Below are 20,677 nucleotides of genomic sequence, written 5' to 3' on the forward strand. Positions count from 1 at the left end.
CCCAACAAATTCACAGGGCACTCCGGGACTTTGAAAATTGGCATTTTACAAGTTCTCCCCTGAGGGCGAACTCTCTCTAATCCACACAGGCTCAAGTTCAAGTTCCATGGCAAAAGTAATTTGCGTATTTGCAGATTTAACTATTGCCTTATGTCCCGATAGTTTGGAACCTGGGATCTTTTCCTACATGCTTTTGTATCGCAAGGAAATTTCATTTCTTTCCCATTTATTGACAAGGTTATTTCAGGTTTTTTTTTTTTTTTTTTTTTTTTTTGTGTCCAAACTCAGAATGTCCTGTAAATTGAAATCCACTTCCTCATTCTCTGTAATAATTAAACAAGAGGATTTGTTGAGTTGGGAATCAGGTTGGCTTAGTCATGCGGTTGTTTGTCCATATTCTCTGGTATTTTTCTTAGGGCAGTTACGTGCGATGTGGCCTTTATCTCCACAGCACCAACAGATGGTATTATCATAACATTTTCGACCATATCTTACTCTGCTGCGTCCTCTAAAATTATCTCCCTCTTTGCCTCGATAGTATTTCTTTTTCTCCTATCCTTTTTCTCTTTTAGACGCCATGTTTAGCCAAAAAGTAAGTCGTCAAATCCATCTTTTTCCATTTGTGATATATTATTTTTTGTGTCGACCCTCTATTTTGTTTCGAAGTTGAACTAATTTTTGCGAATTTAGCTAGCCAGCGAAACCGTATTTGGTTATCCGCGTGTTTAAATGTTTTATTTTGGAAGGGTTTTGAAGTTGTACACATTGCCAGTCTTTACACGTCAGGCTTTCTGTTGGATTCGTTTTATTGTTATTGTTTCCCATTTTTGTGAATTTGGAAGTCAGTTTATTCGCACCTAGAGTGACCTAATACTGACTTTATTCAAACAATGACTGGGTGACAATGAATGTCTGAGTTATGGTAAACCTCAACCTTCTACCCCAAATGGGGCGGAGGATTCTTGCCTCTGCTTCCAAACTCAGTTGTCACTTACAATCCAGTCTCTTACATCCATACTTTTACACACACACACACGAAATTAGTAACGTTTTAACAAACACACGAAAACATGGAAACACGGAAACACAAAGGCACGGAATTTTAAGTACGTCTAGGACTCCGCCGTCCTTTATTTTTTGAATTTTTTTTTTTTATTTTAACACGGAATTTTAGCACGTATAGGACTCCGCCGTCCATGCGGAATTTGTAGGACTCCGCCGTCCATGCGGAATTTGTAGGACTCCGCCGTCCATGCGGAATTTGTAGGACTCCGCCGTCCATTTACTTGCCAGTGACTAGTATTACACAAGGTTTATTTCGCCGCAGACTTCTTTGTCGCGCGATACATTCAAAAAAATTTTAAAAATTTACTCACCAGTCGTCTTCAATCCTGTGGATTGTCGTCAACCTTCAGATCCCAGTTGAGGAGTACGAAGACCAGTCCCGGAAAGGGTCTCAATTGCCGTGGCCACGGTCTCTTAACTGGGTGTCGGCTCCACAACTGGAATCCTCGGGTGTGTTGACATCCGGCTCGAAGGACCAATTTAATGTTGGATTTATCTCACCAAACATTATAATGAATAAACACAAAAGGAATGAAGACGTTGGTCATTTTACTCATGAGGAGGGCGCATGGGAGATTGTTCAGGTTACAGCCTCTCAACACGCTCTAAACAATCTCTCCCGTCGCTCCTGCATTTATTTGAAAATAGGGAGGTTTCTAAGTTTACAAGACATAACGTACTAAGCTACAAGACACAACACACTAAGGGTAGGGTTTCAAGGTGAAAACAAGGCACCTGCCACGTCCCGGCCACGTCCTTCTCTCAGATGATTCCTGCTGAGTCATCTTCTTGAAGGCGAGACATCTTTCTTTCTAAACATTGTCCATAATACTAATGCAAGCTAAGCAAATAAATGATAACTTCTACAATATATCTAACAGTAAGACAGAATATGTGTGCATGAATAAGAGGGCTGGAGGGGGTAGGGGGAGGCTACAGGGAGAAGACACAGCATGGGTGGAGGACTTTAAATAGTTGGGGTCAACAGTCCAACGCAATGGTGAGTGTGCTAAGGAAGTGAAGCAACTGGTCCAAGCAGGTTGGAAGGGTAGCGGAAGGTGTCAGGTGTGTTGTGTGACAGAAGAGTCTCGTCTCGCATGAAGGGCAAAGTTTATAAGACAGTGGTGAGCCCAGCCATGATGTACGGATTAGAGACAGTGGCACTGAAGAGACAACAGGAAGCAGAGCTGGAGGTGGCGGAAATGAAGATGTTGAGGTTCGCTCTCAGAGTGACCAGGTTGGATAGGATTAGCAATGAGTTTATCAGAGGAACAGCCAAGGTTAGATGTTTTGAAGACAAAGTTAGAGAGAGCAGACAGGAGAGCTAGTGAGTTTATTGGTAGAAGGATGATGAGGATGGAGCTGCCAGGCAAGAGAGCAAGACGAAGACCAAAGAGAAGGTTGATGGAGGTTGAGGGAAGACATGAGGGCAGTTGGTGTTAGAGAGGAGCCTGCAGGAGATAGGCTTATGTGGAAAAGGATGACACGCTGTGGTGACCCCTAATGGGACAAGTCAAAAGGAAAAAAAAGAAGAAATAGCAGTAACATTTTAAACTCTGAAAAAAAGCATTTGGTTGAAGTTTGCTTTCACGTAAAAAATTCTGTGTCTACTTGAGTCCTTCTCTTATTCATAAAATTAAAGTCAACCTTACATGTCCCATATTTGGTCTATTTAAACCTCCATAGAGTGACTCTCTTACATGGACTTACTGTAGTATAAAAGTGTCAATAAAAAAAAAAAAAAACACCTTTGTTCTGTCATACGAGTGTCTAGAATAGGCCCCTCTGACAGCTACTACTGTTTGACCTAGTTTTGTATCGGCTTCGTCTATATTTGGCTAAGACCGCGCCCTTTCCTGTGATAGGCTGCCTCGTGTAGAAGACCCACTTGTGAGAGGACGTGTTTATGTTGAGAGCAGTGGCTCGGGAGCGCAGACGTAGGCGGAGAGCTTCGCTGCTTGAGAAATTCGAAAGACCTAATTTCAGGCCCCTCGGCAGAAGAACGTCTGGAACTCGGAATCTGGGGACGATCTTAATTCACTTTTCACTTTTACTGAGGCACCATAGAGACAATATTACAACCCAAATGCTAGAAAAAGTTGGTCTGGTAAAATTAAATTATCCACCTCCAGCCAGCCTAAAATGCAAACCAAAAATGCTGTCTACTTCTGTGTTTCGTCATGATTTTCTCGCATGTGGAGTTTGCAATCAACTTTTGACATGAGTTAAAAATGACTATTTCCCTTAACAATTTAAAATATATATTTGTAAAATAACAGCCAATTAAAATATTTATTTTACCTGGTTAATGTGATTTTTGTGCCTGAACCTCAGTGTACAGTGTCATGTAAGGGCTGTAGACATCACTTTCATTTTCACACACAATTGTAAGCTGTCATCTGTGGGGCATGGGCGATGTTTGTTTCTAATATAGTTCATGTAGCACGCAGCATTAAACGTTATATTTTCTTCAGAAACGTGTTCTTGGTTTTATCCATGGTTTGCCTTCACATATTTTGCGCAACGAAAAAAAGGACAAACGGTGCAGAAAAAGGATGGATGAAAAAAAAAATGTTAAACGTTTTATTTTAATGGTACAAGAGCTCCATAATCTTACATTTAAAAAATGAAGAAAGTAATTTAAATTTAAATCAAATACTCATTTATTTTTGGATTGCTCTGCACTTTCGCCAGACCTCTATCCCATTAAAAAAAAAAAAAAAAAAAAGGTTCAGCTGATTTGCCATGTAGCAGCTCATACTCTCTACCCCAGAACCTTAATGACCTGAGGGCTGCCCTTCAAGAAGAGTGGGATACTAAGATGTCGTTGTCAAGCTGTTTTTTTATTTAGTATACCCTCTACTGTTTTTGGCTTTTTTTCAAATCATTATTTGACATCGAGAAATCACCATTGTATGTATGTCCTATTTTCATTGTATAATATCACTGTTGCATGCGCTTTTTATATGTCCATGAATTTCACCCAAAAGCTAACATTTTGTGAGTAGTGTACTTCAAGCCACAAAAATATTGATATTATCATGGCTGGCATGATATGCCACAGTCCTTCCTGTTACAGCGCTTATGTACAGTGTGGCACAGAATGTGCAATGCCGACTGCATTTCATGCACTACCAAGTTTTGCTTTTTTCAGCCATTACATTATTAAATAATCAATGAATACAATTTGGAATTGGTGATGAATCATTTACATTTGCATCGCAATGCTTTTAAGAATTGATTATTTCCCCCACCTCTTGTGTGTAAAGCGTGGACTGGTTTGCCGCAAGAAAAACCTTTACCATTATGGCCTTCGACCCTATCGACATCAAGCATTTAGTAATTTCATTCATTATTTTTGGAATATTACATTGTTTCCTTCATTCACCGCCTCTTTTTCACAGCAGTCAGTCACTCTGTGTTTCCCTTCATTTCTGGGATATCTTTTATGTTAAGGTTTGCCATCGGGTTTTTTCATGATACATTTATCTTCAAGCTTTCTCTGGTATTGACTGGGAAAAATCCAACGAGTGTCCAATGTTACGGATTTCTACTATTGAAAGGTGGAGAAGAATTCAAAATTTCTTTTGACAGGGAAAATGTCTCTGAGTCCAAATGGTCTGATAATTTTACAAGAGAAATCATTTTTTCAGCACAAAAAACATTTGAATTGATATTAATTCACTATCTTTAGGAGCCACTCTCTAAATGTCCTTGCATAACCTCAGGCTGCTGAGCCAACAGTGAAAACTGTGATTTGACTGTGCACCTCCTATGTGTGTAAATGTAAAGTAGAGCATCGAGTGGTGATGAGCAAAGCGATTTCACTCAGGCTGCCAGAAAGCACACAATGGATTTCTTGTCCTTCTAATTCTGTTTGTTCCACTTCTGAGTGATGGCTAAAATTGAATCCTTATCAGAGGTCCTGGCTTAATAAACACCAATATGTTGCAATTCAGTCTGGAATCATGATTTTGTGCTGGACTTTATGTTGAGTTTTTGTAGTTACTTTCTTGTTTACAACAGTATTTGTGTTTAAGTTTTCCTGTCTGTGAGTGACTGGTAATCAGTTCAGAGTGTCCACCGCCTCTTGCCCGAAGACCAACAGAATAGTTTACAGCTGCCTGACCCTGGACATGTTCCAAAAAAGCTGGGACAGGTGGCAAAAGAGACTGAAAAAGTTGAGGAATGCTCATCAAACACCTGTTTGGAACATCCCACAGGTGAACAGGCTAATTGGGAACAGGTGGGTACCATGATTGGGTATAAAAGGAGCTTCCCTGAATTGCTCAGTCATTCACAAGCAAAGATGGGGCGAGGTTCACCTCTTTGTAAACAAGTGCGTGAGAAAATAGTCGAACAGTTTAAGGACAATATTCCTCAACGTACAATTGCAAGGAATTTAGGGATTTCATCATCTACGGTCCATAATATCATCCAAAGGTTCAGAGAATTTGGAGAAATCACAGCATGTCGGTGGCAAGGCCGAAAACCAACATTGAATGCCCGTGACCTTCGATCCCTCAGGCGGCACTGCATCAAAAACTGACATCAATGTGTAAAGGATATCACCGCATGGGCTCAGGAACACTTCAGAAAACCAATGTCAGTAAATACAGTTCGGCGCTACTTCCGTTAGTGAAACTTGAAACTCTACTATGCAAAGCAAAAGCCATTTATCAACAACACCCAGAAACGCCGCCGGCTTCTCTGGGCCCGAGCTCATCTAAGATGGACTGACGCAAAGTGGAGAAGTGTTCTGTGGTCCGACGAGTCCACATTTCAAATTGTTTTGGGAAATTTTGGACGTCGTGTCCTCCGGGCCTAAGAGGAAAATAACCATCCGCACTGTTATGGACGCAAAGTTCAAAAGCCAGCATCTGTGATGGTATGGGGTATTGTTAGTGCCAATGGCATGGGTAACTTACATATCTGTGAAGGCACCATTAATGCCGAAAGGTCCATACAGGTTGTGGAGAAACATATGCTGCCATGCAAGCAACATCTTTTTCATGGACGCCCCTGCTTATTTTAGCAAGACAATGCCAAACCACATTCTGCACGTGTTAACAACAGCGTGGCTTCGTAAGACTGGCCTGCCTGCAGTCCAGACCTGTCTCCCATTGAAAATGGGTGGCGCATTATGAAGCGTAAACTACGACAACGGAGACCCCGGACTGTTGAACAGCTGTAGCTGTACATCAAGAAAGAATGGGAAAGAATTCCACCTAAAAAGCTTTAACAATTAGTGTCCTCAGTTCCCAAACGTTTATTGAATGTTGTTAAAAGAAAAGGTGATGTAACACAGTGGTAAACATGACCGTGTCCCAGCTTTTTTGGAACGTGTTGCAGCCATAAAATTAATGATTATTTGCTAAAAACAATAAAGTTTATCAGTTTGAACATTAAATATCTTGTCTTTGTTGTGCATTCAATTAAATATAGGTCGAACATGATTTCCAAATCATTGTATTCTGTTTTTATTTATGTTTAACAAACATCCCAACTTCATTGGCATTGGTGTTGTAAGGGAAGGGGACACTTGTTAGAAGTCAAAAACGTATTTTCTTGTTATTTTTCATCCAGCTCAGTTGTAAAAGTCTGACAGGTCATACACATGCAAGCAATGTACTGTATGTTAAATAGCAATATCTTCTCAATAAAAAAATTGACAGAATTCAGTCAATTGACCAATCAGAGAGTGAGGCTACTTCATATGGAGGTTTGAGGATTTATGGAAACAGTCAAGCATTAACTTCCCCTGTTAATTATTACTTGACCAGCGTGATGGATGGATGGTACCTTGAATGTGTTACGAATACTTTGAAGTGATGGAGATGGCAGCTTCCTCGACAGCTCTGGCTCCTCTGTTTTCTACGCCATCTCTCCCAGCTGGCATCACTGCACAGTAAAAGGGGCGCATGTGCTGCCACACTTGCCGGAAGACATCCTAAATCCAATCTTATTGTCTGTCACGTTTGCAGCTGAATCATGGTCACGGAGGGAAAAAATTGGATTACTGAAGCTGTTGTCACAGAGAGACACAAAGAAAACAAGCAAATAAGAAACATGCTTGCTTTCTGACAGGAGTGTTCATTGCAAAAGATGGCAGGCACTTGGGATAGGTTGTAATTGTGGCAGTAAACTGAATGGCACTTTGACAGTGTACGTATATGTATTTATAGTATCATAAAAGAAAGCCAAAGCGGATGCCAAACTTGACAGCACCATCATCACAATCATCCCAATATCATTGCAGTGGTTCTGGTTCTTAAAATGTGGGTTGTGGGAGAGAGAGAAACTGTTTTATTAATGCAGGTTTTGTTTGCTTGGTTGATGATAAAAATCACAGACAATAAATACTAAATTGGGAAGCTCGTGATGAAGAAGCAGACCACAGATACCTCTAAAGAGGATCATGTTGAATGCCCAATGATGCATTGTGTATGTTATTGACAGTGAGTGCTAACCCCCTGCAAAAAGCACATTTTTTGCAGAACTGAAAATGGTCATTTTTTAATGTAAAATAAAGCTTTGAAAGCCAGAGTTTTTGAGGCGAAGGGAACTCTTCACTTAGTGGTGTTACTTTGGTTTCCCATTGTTGTGAAGTCAGTCCACTTTAATTTAAAGTATCCATTTATGAACTCGCATTCTGTAAAGTGGCTCATGACCTTCTGTGTTTTTCTATTACCAAACAGACATTTACACATTTTGTGAAGATATTTCCAGCTCATTCATATTTACCTTCACATTTAAGGTAAACAATACTTAAATCTTTTCGCTTACCTGCAAGCAACAGTTAGAGTGACTGACCTTTGGACCTTTGACTCCTCTTTTCAATCAAATTGGACAGACACAACCTGACTCTTTCAATGGGGTTTATCTGATTGCCTTAAAATTATGGCGTGGCATACAACACAAATGCCTCAAACGAGCTTTTGTCTTTCATCAATGCATGGAGAGCAGAGCATGGAGGCAACAATTAGCTTATGCTTGTAAGCAATACGCTGTAAGCGGAACGTTACGTGAACGGCGCAGAAAATGGGATAACTGACTTCCTGTGTGTATGCTCTGCTAACGAGCATAACTAGGGTTGATTACATGATTGTCTGAAGCTTAAATTGCTGAAAATTTAGTTTTCTTTGTGGCTGGTGTCTTTGTTCAAAAGTTAAATACATGTACAAATACGACATATGTAAACACGAACTAAGCCTAAACATCTGCTATTGTCCTCTGTGGTAAAAACAGTTTAAAGTTCCTACAGTTGCTTTGTCGCACTGCCCTTTGCCATTCATCTCAGCGAATGAATGCGGAAGTAGGTTGCGCATATACTGGATCACCCATCAAATTTATTATGGTGGGTAATTTGTTCCGGGCTGCAACTGTCATTTGCAATTGTTTCTATATTGCCCCCTGAACTGAAAATACATGCACGTCAATCAATGATTCTGGATGCTATAATTTCCTTCCAAATCTGTACATCTTGAACTAGTTTCATCTTAAATTTGTACTTTTTAGAACTAACACTGTCACTAATGTCAAGAATGTCAAGATGAGACAGCTGTAAATATTATGATACATGTGGTATATGTTTTTATTTACGACAGGATTTTAACTATCGGGTTTTTCTCAGGATATTCTAATTCTACACTTACCCCGTCACGAGCCCTGCTGCCCAACATTGTCCACCAGGGATGAAATGGGAAATCATGACTCATTTGTATATGTATTACTGATGGGCATGTTTTTTCATTGGTTTTCATCTTGTCTTTGTTGCAGATGAATTCAAAGCCTTCCTGAAACGCTTGCCCACTGATCAGTTCTTGAATATTTCCATGATTGCCAAGTACTGGTCAGCCAACGCGTCTCTCCAGAAGCGCTATGCCCATCTAAAGACCAGCACAGCGTTGGTCCTGGGCAAAGCTCAGAAGATTATCAGAAAGTTGTTCACCCTCAGCAAACGATGTCCAAAGCAACCTCGAATCAGTCTCCCTCGAGAAAGGTAAGCCATTTGACCTTTCAAATTGACATTGGAGAATTCAGTATTGAATTGAGCAATACACTTTTTCTGGGCTTTTAGTGGATGATAGTTTATACAGTTTCAGGTCTTCCAGCGGCTTGGTGGGCTTTGGGAACACTGACGAAAACCTGAGCTTTCTGTATCGAAGCAACTGCAGCTTTGAATTTAGAATACCTATGGAATTACATCAATTTAGAATTTAGGGCTCACAATACTATTACTTCCTGTACTACTACAACACTAAACCCTAATGAGTTTACAGAACTCATTTTTGTTTTATTTTAACATATTACACAAAAACATTTCAGTTAAGCCTTTAAATTTTATTTATTTATTATTTATTTAAATTAACATAAAATAAATTAAATTATTCAAATATATTATAAAATTGATATTCTACAACTCATAATACAACTCATATATATATATATATATATATATATATATATATATATATATATACATATTAAAACTAAAAAAAATAATATGTGGGAAATGAACTCAAAATGTATATTTATATCCATCTATTTTCTGAGCCGCTTCTCCTCACTAGGGTCACGGGCGTGCTGGAGCCTATCCCAGCTGTCATTGGGCAGGAGGCAAGGTACACTCTGAACTGGTTGTCAGCCAATCGCAGGGCACATACAAACAAACAACCATTCGCACTCACAGTCATGCCTACGGGCAATTTAGAGTCTCCAATTAATGCATGTTTTTGGGATGTGGGAGGAAACCGGAGTGCCCGGAGAAAACCCACGCAGGCACGGGGAGAACATGCAAACTCCACACAGGCGGGGCCGGGGATTGAACCTGGGTCCTCAGAACTGTGAGGCTAACGCTCTAACCAGTCGGCCACCGTGCTGCGTATATTTATATCTATATATTTATTTATATTTATAGATATGTCTATCTATAAGGAAATGACATTTTTTTGTCACATAATCAGGTCAACTCAGGCCACAGTCCAAAAACATGACACAATTTTTTTATTACATAATGATGCAATTCATACTTTGGCTTAGTTACAGTCGTCTGCAAATAATCAGAATTTCTGAATGATAGAACGTGACAAATTCACCTGCAGGCCAGGAATCCTCATGAGTTTGCCTAGCTTATCCGCTATCTTGCCAGTTTTGATGGCCTGCTCGCTGAACAAAGTGAAAGTTTGGCAGCCAAACATGCATTATGGTAAAAGTAATTCATTCCACAAATCGTCAATAACTTTCATCCATCCATTCATTTTCTGTACTGCTTTATCCTCACAAGGGTCGCGGAGTGCTGGAGCCTATCCCGGCTAACTTCGGGCGAGAGGCGGGGTACACCCCGAAGTGGTCCCCAGCCAATCGCTGGGCACATATAAAAAAACCTTCGTCAATAACTTTTTACATTTATTTTCACACACGTTTCGGCATTCAGTTTTACACGTGCAACATCGCCGAAAGCCAATCTATAATATAGCGTTATAATATTAACTTTACACCGTTGTAAGATGAAACAATGAATATTTGTGGCGTTCAACATCTTAAAAAAGTTGGATTCATGATAAAAGGGTTAAATTATTTTAAAACAAATCATCAATGTGCACATTCTACCCAGTTCCAAACGTAGACTAGCTATCTACAGTTATCGAAATTCAAAATAAAAGCGTTAGCATTACTTACCAAAACCACAGCAGTCCTGAAAACGAGGACAACAATGAAAAAGCCGAAGGTGGTGGTGGTTTGAAGCGGGGGAATAAAATTGGGCCTTTCAAATAAATAAAAGCTAATTAAGCTGTGTCCCACATCCACACAGGCTGGTCTGAAGTCTACTCTTCAGGGTCTACGCTTTACGGGTCCAGGCTCTGCGTTGATGTAAATTCAACGTGGCGGAATCAGCTTTCCTGAAGGAGCGATGAAGCCCAACCACCAAAACGCATGGTTCCTCAAACATTTTGAGTGTTCCCCACAAATTGTCTGTAAAATATTTAGCCCTATTCCCTTAAAGTTTCATAAATCTTAACAGAGCTCAACACTTTAAAGTTTGGTCAACTATTGACCAGGGTTTGACTTCTACAGCCTTAATAATTATGAGCTTGTACAACCCTACTACAGTGTAGTATTAATCATCATCATAATAATAATATTAATAATAGACAATCATAAAAAAAAACTAGAACAATGTAAAATGCAGTATCACGTGCCACCAAAGTTTGCTATTCACAGATGATTGTCAATTTCCTTTGTTTATTGTCATGATTTCATATAATAATCATTTGAAGGCTAACTGACTGACATTCTTTCTGTGTGTGATTGATTTCTGAGTAAAGTAGTATCAGCAAGCTTCACTCATGCTGTCCTTGCATGGCAGCCTTACTGCTGTGCTGGAGGCAAAACACCAAGGCCAGGGAAAGGCATTGTGTCAAGAAAAGCACAAAAGTAACGCACAGCGTAAGGAAACAGTTGGGATAGGAAATGCAGCAATTGGAAAGGGAAATACAAAGGGAGAAATGGGGCGAAAGGAGACATGCTAAGAAGGAATGAACAAAGAGAGAACTCTCAGGAAAGTGTAGGACAGATGAAGGTTCTAGTTACAAGCTGTGGAGTGAAGTACTGAAGTATACCGCGGCGAGCTCTAATCAAGTCTTTTCCTGCACTGACAGTCTGGCGCTTGTTTACAGAGAACCTTAATTTCCCTGACAGTCCTTTGCCACTACCGATCACTCAATCTCCCCTCGCTTACCCCTTGCCACTTTCTGTCTTTATTTTTCCTCCACTCTCTCCTTTGTTTCCCCTTGTTCCCCCCTTCTCTGTCTCAGAGCATCACTCAGTCCTAACCCTGCTCACAGCAACAGCAAGGCATCAGGGCCAGCAAAAGATCCATATTCCCCCCTGCACAGATCAATTTGTTTCATCATCGCTTATCTCTGTCTATTTACACAGACCTTAGGGTATGGAATTGTCATAGCTTTTAGGCAATGCTGTGTGCAATTTGCTGAAGATTCTATCCTGGGGATAGAATCTCTACAGAGCCCATTTTGGAACTTGAACCCCTTGCAAAATGTTGCCTCGCCAAAATGGATGACAATTTTGTGTCTGAATTTTCATCTCATCTATAGTCAAACAGAGCAATCACCACCGCTCTGCAGGAAAAAGAAGAGTCAATTGGTAGCTCATAAATGTTCCGATGTAGGGTGTTGCGATGTGTATGTTAGTTTGACCGATGAGCTTGTTAGTTCCAGCGCATGACTGCTTCCTTCATTTGTTTGTGAAGGGGAGTGACAATAGGAAAATAAACAGGAAAAGAGCTGTATATCGTGGAAATATAAAATGTGAACCATTTAGCCCCCTTCGTCACAGAAATGTCATTCATTTCTTTGCCTTGTATATACAGTATTTCTCTGAAATGTGTAATAGATTTAGAACAACAGCTTCCAGTCTGAGAAGTACTACGTCAGACTGCACATTCCATTGACTACATTGACCTGCATGAAAACATAATACAGGGACTTAGATTCCTACGACACAGACGTAACCCAAGTTACGGTTAGCTGGGATAGGCTCCAGCCCATCCATGACCCTAATGAGGACAAGCAGTACAGAAAATAGCGGGATTCATTGTACAGGTGTGCCTAATGCCGTTGCCACTTCTGAGTCAAGCAAGCCATTGCAGCCAACTTGCTGAGAAAATGTTTTTGTTCTTTTGCAGGTCGACTGCCTTTTGGTTGAGCAAGGCTCAGTCACTTCTCTACTGCAATGACCACGGAATGCTCGGATTTTTCTCTGAGGAAGTCAAGAGTTGCAGCTGCCCCGTGGAACAGCCAACTTGTCAGGGTGCCATTCCCTGTGTTGTTGGCCCCTCCTTTACTTCCTGCTCCGCTTGTGCCGCAGACAACATAACCCGCTGTGGATCCTGCCACCACGGCAATCTCCTACACCTTGGTTCCTGTCGGCCGAGCGTCGCCACATCCCTGGACCACTATCTGAATTTTGATCTCGACATGCCAGATTCAGAGGTTTCAAAAGCGTCTTTTACATTCCAGTGGTTCTCAAACTTGAGTGGTCATTAATATTAATGAAGAGTTAAATATTGGGCTTACAAGCTTTTCAAAATCGCTGTCGCTGTATTATTTACTTCTGCACTGACTATTGATGGCTAGCCTTTCCGTAGTCTTACTTTTAAAGCATTCTAATGTCACATTTCTAAATATAGAATTTCTGAATCAAGTCGATGGAGGTATTGAGTAATGCACAAAACGATAGCTCAATATTTTTCCAACAATAATGATATCACAATGCAGCGATTATGCTGTAAGTATAAATAGAAAATTGTAAGTGGTAAACGTATACAGTTACATATACAAGCAGTTCATTACAATACACTTTTCTCTTACTCAGCTTAAATACTGGAATATCCAATTTGTTTTTCTATACATGAGCATTTTTTCATGAAGACTAACACACTGTTTTTACGTAGAGTTGTTGAAATGTAAATAATTGTTTCAGATGTTGTACATGTACATTTGTTTTTCAAAAAATATATATTTTCAACTTAAATCAACATATTTAAGACATCCATATATCCACTCGCTCAGTGTGCAGGTCTGTGTTGCCAACTGTCATTTTATTTTATTTTTTGTGCGATGGTCCAGTCCAGTCAGTCCAAAAGGGTACTTCTGGAGGAAAAGCTTTACTCCCACTCTTGATCCACATCAAAGTCTGAGAACCAGTGTCTACGTGAAGCGATTGTCTTCACCTATTTGCCTGTAGAAATGAAAGTAAACTACAGTATTGTTGTTTTTGTAGGTGAAGTACCTACTTCAGCAGCTTGACAGCAGGATTGAAGTCCACGCCATTTACATTAGCAATGATGTCCGTCTGGGAAGTTGGTTCAATCCTGCTTGGAGAAAGAGGATGCTGCTTACTCTCAAGAGTAATAAAAATAAGTCAAATCTTATCCACATGTTGATGGGCATGACTTTCCAGATATGCTTAACCAAGAATTCAACACTTGAGCCAGTGCCAGCAATTTATGTTAACCCTTTTGGGGGAAGTCACTCAGAGAGTTGGTTCATGCCAGTGAACCAGCCTGACTTCCCCAACTGGGAGAGAACTCGACTGGATGCTGTGACAACTGCACAATGTTACAACTGGACATTGTCACTGGGGAACAAATGGAAGTCCTTCTTTGAAACCGTTCACATCTATCTGAGAAGCCGCATTGTCACTGATGATCCAACAGTGAATGAAACGCTCTTCTATGAACCTTTGGACATGGATGACCAGAAATCAAACCTGGGCTACATGAAGATCAACACACTGAAAGTTTTTGGTTACAGCATGCACTTTGACCCCGAGGGCATTAAGGATTTGATACTCCAGCTGGACTACCCATATACACAGGGTACACAGGATGCTGCTTTTTTTATGTTGTTGGAGATGAGGGATCGCGTTAACAGGTTGGCCCCACCAGCGCCGCAGCCACTTGACCTGTTTTCTTGTCTTCTGCGGCACCGGCTCAAGTTGTCAGCTGGTGAGGTGGTGCGCATCAAGGAAGCTCTTCAGATCTTCAATTCAAAGCTCCCCAATGCCTCTCCTGAACTTGAGCTGGTTCAGCTCTGCAGCTAACTAGCTTAGCATTCAAGGCAGAATTTAAATGTCCAGTGAAGGAGATTCAGGGATATTATTGGCATGAGCAACGTGACTCCTGGTAAACCTTTGACCTCATCTGGTTCAATATTTTACAAGCCTGACCAATGGAAATGACAAAGTCTCTTGGCTGGTTTTGCAGTGTCACTTGTAATCTGGAGGATTATGAGTATAAGGACTGTAAAAGGCCAACTATTGAGGCATGTTGGAGAACATGAAGCTCTGTTCAAGTGCTCTACTGAACTTGCCTGGAGGCTTGCCTTTGCTATAACTGCCTTTCTTTTGGCAAACTGGATGACAGCTGGGGGACTCATCAAAGTAATTTAGGCTTCTGTCTTGCAAAGAGAGATGTGATTTAATATGTATAGGGAAACTCTTGAGGGATCAACATTAATGATCTAATAGAGAATGATCACCCTTTTGTAACCCTATTTTTTTTGGTTATGGAACAATCTAGAGAAGATAATAGTGGATCAAATTAAACGTGCATTGAACAATGTTATGCTTAAATTTTGAGAACCCCAATCTTGTTACTATCATTGAATATTTCTTTTTAATCCCTACCAACCCTTTTTTCTGATGTTTCAAATCTTGTATCTATGCTGAACAACAGAAGTCTGTTAGTGTTAGCTTTGTACTTGGTGGTGTGTCTTTAAAAAAAATAAAATAAAAAGGTAAACACATTGCCAAGGCAAATAGGAAAATAGTTTAGATTTTTTTGTTGGTTTGTTTCTTCTTTTGAGATGAAAACCTAAGCAAATTCTGATGTGGTTACAAAAAAAAGCTTTGAAAGTACAGTGCTGTAAATAATGCGCCATCTAACCTGAGATGTGAATATGTGCACATTGCTTTTTAGATAACCAAGTGCAAAGACAAAAAAAAAAAATAATAATAATTATAATAAAAAAAAAAAAAGACAGAAATGTTTATAACAACTCATGCCTTATATGGAGTCAGTGTTGTGAGAAGCACATTTAGTTTTGGTGTTTGATTTCCTGGCTGGTGATGTATTGCTTTTAAGATTTCAAATTTTCTACCAATAAAAACATATTCTTCACGTAAACTGTAGCTTTTCCATGTAAATGCTGTTCATGCTGCACCATTTGCTTTGATTCAGTGATGTGGAACTGTTTACAGTGCACACCAGTACATAATGATGTATTGTAATTGTTCGGTAAAGGTCCTCTGGGTCCAATTAGATATTCTTTCAGCACCTGATGTGGTTGATATGACTAAAAATTTCATTATGTTTTTGACATTTTTATTCCGCTACAAAATGACAGATCTAATGTTATCTGCAAGATGCAAATGTTGACTGTTTGTAAGGTTTCTGAAGGGCAGTGACGGTAATTCTGAGAATTGCAAACAGCACCTTATAACATTTACTATTATTATTATAATTTGATTCTGTATTTTAAAAATCAATCTGCTTTTTTGTCATTTCCAGCTGTCAACCTGTTTTCAGCTTCACAAAAAGAAAATCAAATGGCATGTTTGTTTGGAATTCGTTGACTTGCTTTCGAATGTTCTATGATTTTTACTCTGAAATGCACTCACCTCTATAAAGGTACTGTACTCCTAAACTAAAGAATATAATAAATTTACCTTTGTGTTTATTTTTTAAGCTGGAGTTGATTTTTAAACCCAAGTAGTTTACAAGGTTTCCAGCAAACTGTAATTATATTGAAATAAGTGGTGGTTAGAGCGTCAGCCTCACAGTTCTGAGGACCCGGGTTCAATCCCCGGCCCCGACTGTGTGGAGTTTGCATGTTCTCCCCGTGCCTGCGTGGGTTTTCTCCGGGCACTCCGGTTTCCTCCCACATCCCAAAAAAAAACATGCATAAATTGGAGACTCTAAATTGCCTGTAGGTGTGACTGTGAGTGCGAATGGTTGGTTGTTTGTTTGTATGTGCCCTGCGATTGGCTGGCAACCAGTTCAGGGTGTACCCCGCCTCCTGCCCGATGACAGCTGGGATAGGCTCCAGCACGCCCGCGACCCTAGTGAGGATAAGCGGCTCAGAAAATGGATGGATGGATAAGTGCCACAATGAATACAATTGGTTGTTAAATGGAAAGGGTCACCTGAATGAAAAATGGACCACCAGTATGAAGCAAAGTAAGCTGTAGCCTGGGGGTGGGGGGGGGTGACATGGGGTGCAACTTGGATATGGACAGCTGAGGCTGCTGGGAATTTCACCCTCTTATCGGCTCCCTTGTGTTACCCCACATTACCCCAAAACATTTTCTCTGTTTATTCCTCCATCTGCCAGGATCCTCTGAGGCAACTTCACTCACAGATTTTTCCTCCTTTAAATATCAATGTTTTCATTTCCATTACTCCATGTTAGCCACCTCCTTCCAGTCGCTTATCTCGTTGGTCCTCGGCAAACCATCTGGAATGTTCCATCTCCATCTGTTGGCCCTGCTCCACCACCCACAGGGATTTCTTTTCCTCAAGTTCTGGAGCTTATTTAATAATGTTACAACATGGCATTGATGTCTTATTGCCCAAAAAAATCCTCTTGTTATATTATTACAATAAATGTTATAACTTGCACTGATGTGAATTCTCTGTTATTATAAATTATCTATTGCAAAGTGAATTGTAAATGTGTTTCCATGCTGGAAATGTTAATAACCTGTGTATCATATCTCCTTTTATATAAAGTTGAATTCAGCAAAAATTATCTGATGGTATTTTCCATACGACATTAATGAAAACCAAGTAACCCCACAAGAGCAAACACACTAGCAAGGGGTGGGGGGGCTCCCAGTTCTTGAACATAACCAAGACTCAGTCGCTACCTATACATGATACAAGAGCAACTACAATTGTATTAAAATGGATAAAACCAGACTAAATACAGAATATAATAAAGGCCTTAATCTGGTGATGATAGAGTTCCTCAACACTGGATTAAAACACCCAAAATATTCAAAGTACTCGTGTGTACAGTTTATATTTTAATGAATAGAATATTGGAGCAGGGTTTCCTTTCTCTGCTGTTGGCTTGAAGACGAAAGCCAAATATCACTAAATTCACAGGAGAAGAAGCCGGTAGCGCCATGGTGTTATCTATAGGCAGTCCTGTTTTCAGACTGATAAGCAGACAAGGTTTATGCTACAGGAGCTAAAGAACCTCAACATTTAAACAGTACATTGATGGGGGGAACAAAAAAACAGACAATGGTGACCCGTTAAAGATGTGGTAGAACATTTATAGAAGCCTTTAAACAAACGTCAAAGCAAATCTGAGTTTGGAGGACACACCAAAACTGCATCGCATTCAAATCAGACCAGGTAATAGCACAATTGCGCTGAAGGCCGTTCCGACGGCTGCATCCGTGTGACCCACACCAGACCCCGGGAAACCCTAAACGTGTGTGCCCATAGGGTCTAGTATGGAATAGCAGTGTCAGGTGTGAATGTGTGCAAAGTGTAACATTTAATGGGCTAGACTCTTACAGGGCAAGGTTGGGGTTTTTGGTTTGTTTCTGTAAACCATAAAATTTAATTACAGCTGGGTAGCATATCCACTTTTCAACAAGTTCCTCAATCAATGTCAGTCTTGCAGAGATATTCATTTCCTCTGCTCTCTTTTTTGGAGAGGGGAGTCAAGCTGCGCATTCTTCAACAACATAAGGTGTTGTTGCTACTGTATGTGGTCAATCAGAGGCGTTTCTCTATGCAAACGAGGCTAAACGCGCAAGCGTGGCACTTTAGAATACGGGGAATTGATCAACACACTAACTTCCTTCTGGTGTGTGTGTGACAGCTGTGAAAGTGTATTGAATGTTTAAGAATCCTATCATCTAGTTTACGTTTCTTGAAATGCCCATTGTTTTCATTCATTTCACAAGAGATTGGACTGTTTCACACTTCTTTAGCAGAAAGATCCTTCTTTTCTCCCGATGCTTCATGAAAGCGCTGACTTGATGAATAATGTGGTATATGCTCCTGAAATGGACAAGTGACAAAGACAGTAACACAAAGAGAGCGCTGTGCTGGCTAACATGAGTAGCTTCTGCCCATAATGAGTTGGGAAAGAAGCCACTCTGTGTTGGTTTAATAAACAGTCTTCGAAAGAAGAGTAGGTTTGCCCTCGGGCTAATCTTCTCGCCTGTGGAAGACAGCCAATCCATCAGTGCGCTATTTAGATTGCGTACCACTAAGTTAGTGGACCTCCCAGTGAAATGAGGGGATAGAAAGAGAAAATGAGGATGTGATTTAGAAGGGGAAAGATGACAAAAAGCAAAAAAATGGTAGGAAGATGAGGTTGACAGAGGGGGTTGAGAAGGGTTGACCCCACTCGACTTGCAGTGATTTATGATGGTAAGAATGTCTGGCTGTTTGAATTAATGAGGTTGAATTGGGGAAATTGATTGGTGTGTGCATGAGAGTGCACTGCAGAAATATCACTGAAATATTTGAAATTCCTTTCAATGACATGATTACCAATGCCTGCGATTGACTGGCAACTGTTACACGTAATATTTTACTTCTGTGGAGCTTCCCAGGAGTATTGGCAGTTGCATCATGTGACCTTCCTAACACCGATACACTAAACACCATCCCAAGTTCTTCCCACACTCTCTTTTCCTGGCCTGGCACAGCAGTATGGCAGCACACCGCCTCAGTTTGATTCCTTTGTTTTTTTTTTCTTTTGTTGGCTTTCTTTTAAGTAGTGTTGTAACACTGAAGACCAGTTTTGAGACCACATTTTGAAGGTCTTATCTCGGCCTCGACTCCCAAAAGTAGTGGTCTTGTCTCAGACTAACCAGACTCTGGATTTTTCTTCGAAACCGGCCAAGACCAGCACTAAACTCCTTTTCTTCAACTTCATCCATTTTCCAGTCACGGGCATGCTGGCGCCTATCTCAACTGAGTCACATAAAGACAAACAATCATTCACACTCACATTCAACACCTACAGGTAATATAGAGTCTTCATTTAACCAACCATGCATGTTTTTGGAATGTTGGAGGAAACCGTCGTACCCGGAGAAAACCCAAGAACATGCAAATTCCATACAAGTGCGACAAAACTTGAACCTGGGTCCTCAGAACTGTGAGGCAGATGTGCTAACCAGTCGTCCACCGGGCTGCATTCCACTTCATTAATGTGATTATAAGAAGAAGCACTTGGCAAAACAACAAATACCTCCAATTCGTGTGTTCCCCACCACCACCGTAATCACTGCAACCTTTGCAGCGTTGAGACTGAGGAGCATCCACGTCCACACACACAAGTGGAAGTGAAAGCTTCAGAAACAAAAATACACGGTGGTGTAAAAAATCTGCAGTCTTCAAGTTAATGAAACGGGGAAGACGTTGAACTTTAGCCGGCATCTCCGAAAAAAAAAAAGAAACAAAACAAAGACGGTTAAGCTAAGCTTAACTGTTAGCAACACCAGAGAATCTAATTTTGTCTTTATGAGATGAATATTTATGAAAATTTGCATTATTATGAGATCCCACCATGCATGTTTATTTTAGAAAATGCTGCAGTCTTTATCCATCCATTCATTTTCTGAGCCGCTTATCCTCACAAGGGTCGTGGGCGTGCTGGAGCCTATCCCAGCTATCTTCGGGCAAGAGTCGGGGTACACCCTGAACTGGTCGCCAGCCAATCGTAGGGCACAGAGAAACAAACAACCATTCGCGCACACATTCACACCTAAGGGAAATTTAGAGTCTTCGATCAACCTACCACGCATGTTTTTGGCATAAACCTGGCATAAATTCTGATAAGGCTAATTTTGGCCCCACTTATGGAAACGTGTAGGGTCCAGTCACTCATCCATCTAAAGGTTAAGGACATCACTCTGAGCTTTGCACAATTGTAAAAAAAATAAATAAATTACCGGCATTACTAGATTACTGGCAACCATTTATTGCTCAGTGACTGTTTTTTTTCAATATCTCTATGTCTCGCCATTGCATATAGAGGGTAGCGCGTTGTGT

The 20,677-nt window shown here is 40.4% G+C and overlaps 1 protein-coding gene across 1 annotated transcript in view; it reads left to right on the plus strand.

Annotated features, from left to right (window-relative positions):
• The window catches only part of brinp2 (bone morphogenetic protein/retinoic acid inducible neural-specific 2), a 164,949-nt gene extending 147,733 nt beyond the window's left edge, over positions 1–17,216 (plus strand). The window contains exons 7-9 of the mRNA XM_061694147.1: positions 8,845–9,067; positions 12,773–13,079; positions 13,870–17,216. Of these exons, the coding sequence (XP_061550131.1) occupies positions 8,845–9,067; positions 12,773–13,079; positions 13,870–14,691 (1,352 nt within the window). The 3' untranslated portion in view covers positions 14,692–17,216. The remainder of the gene's footprint in view (positions 1–8,844; positions 9,068–12,772; positions 13,080–13,869) is intronic.
• The last annotated feature ends 3,461 nt before the right edge of the window (positions 17,217–20,677 follow it).

The sequence above is a fragment of the Phycodurus eques genome, chromosome 13 (assembly GCF_024500275.1).
Source record: "Phycodurus eques isolate BA_2022a chromosome 13, UOR_Pequ_1.1, whole genome shotgun sequence".
Lineage (NCBI taxonomy): Eukaryota > Metazoa > Chordata > Actinopteri > Syngnathiformes > Syngnathidae > Phycodurus > Phycodurus eques.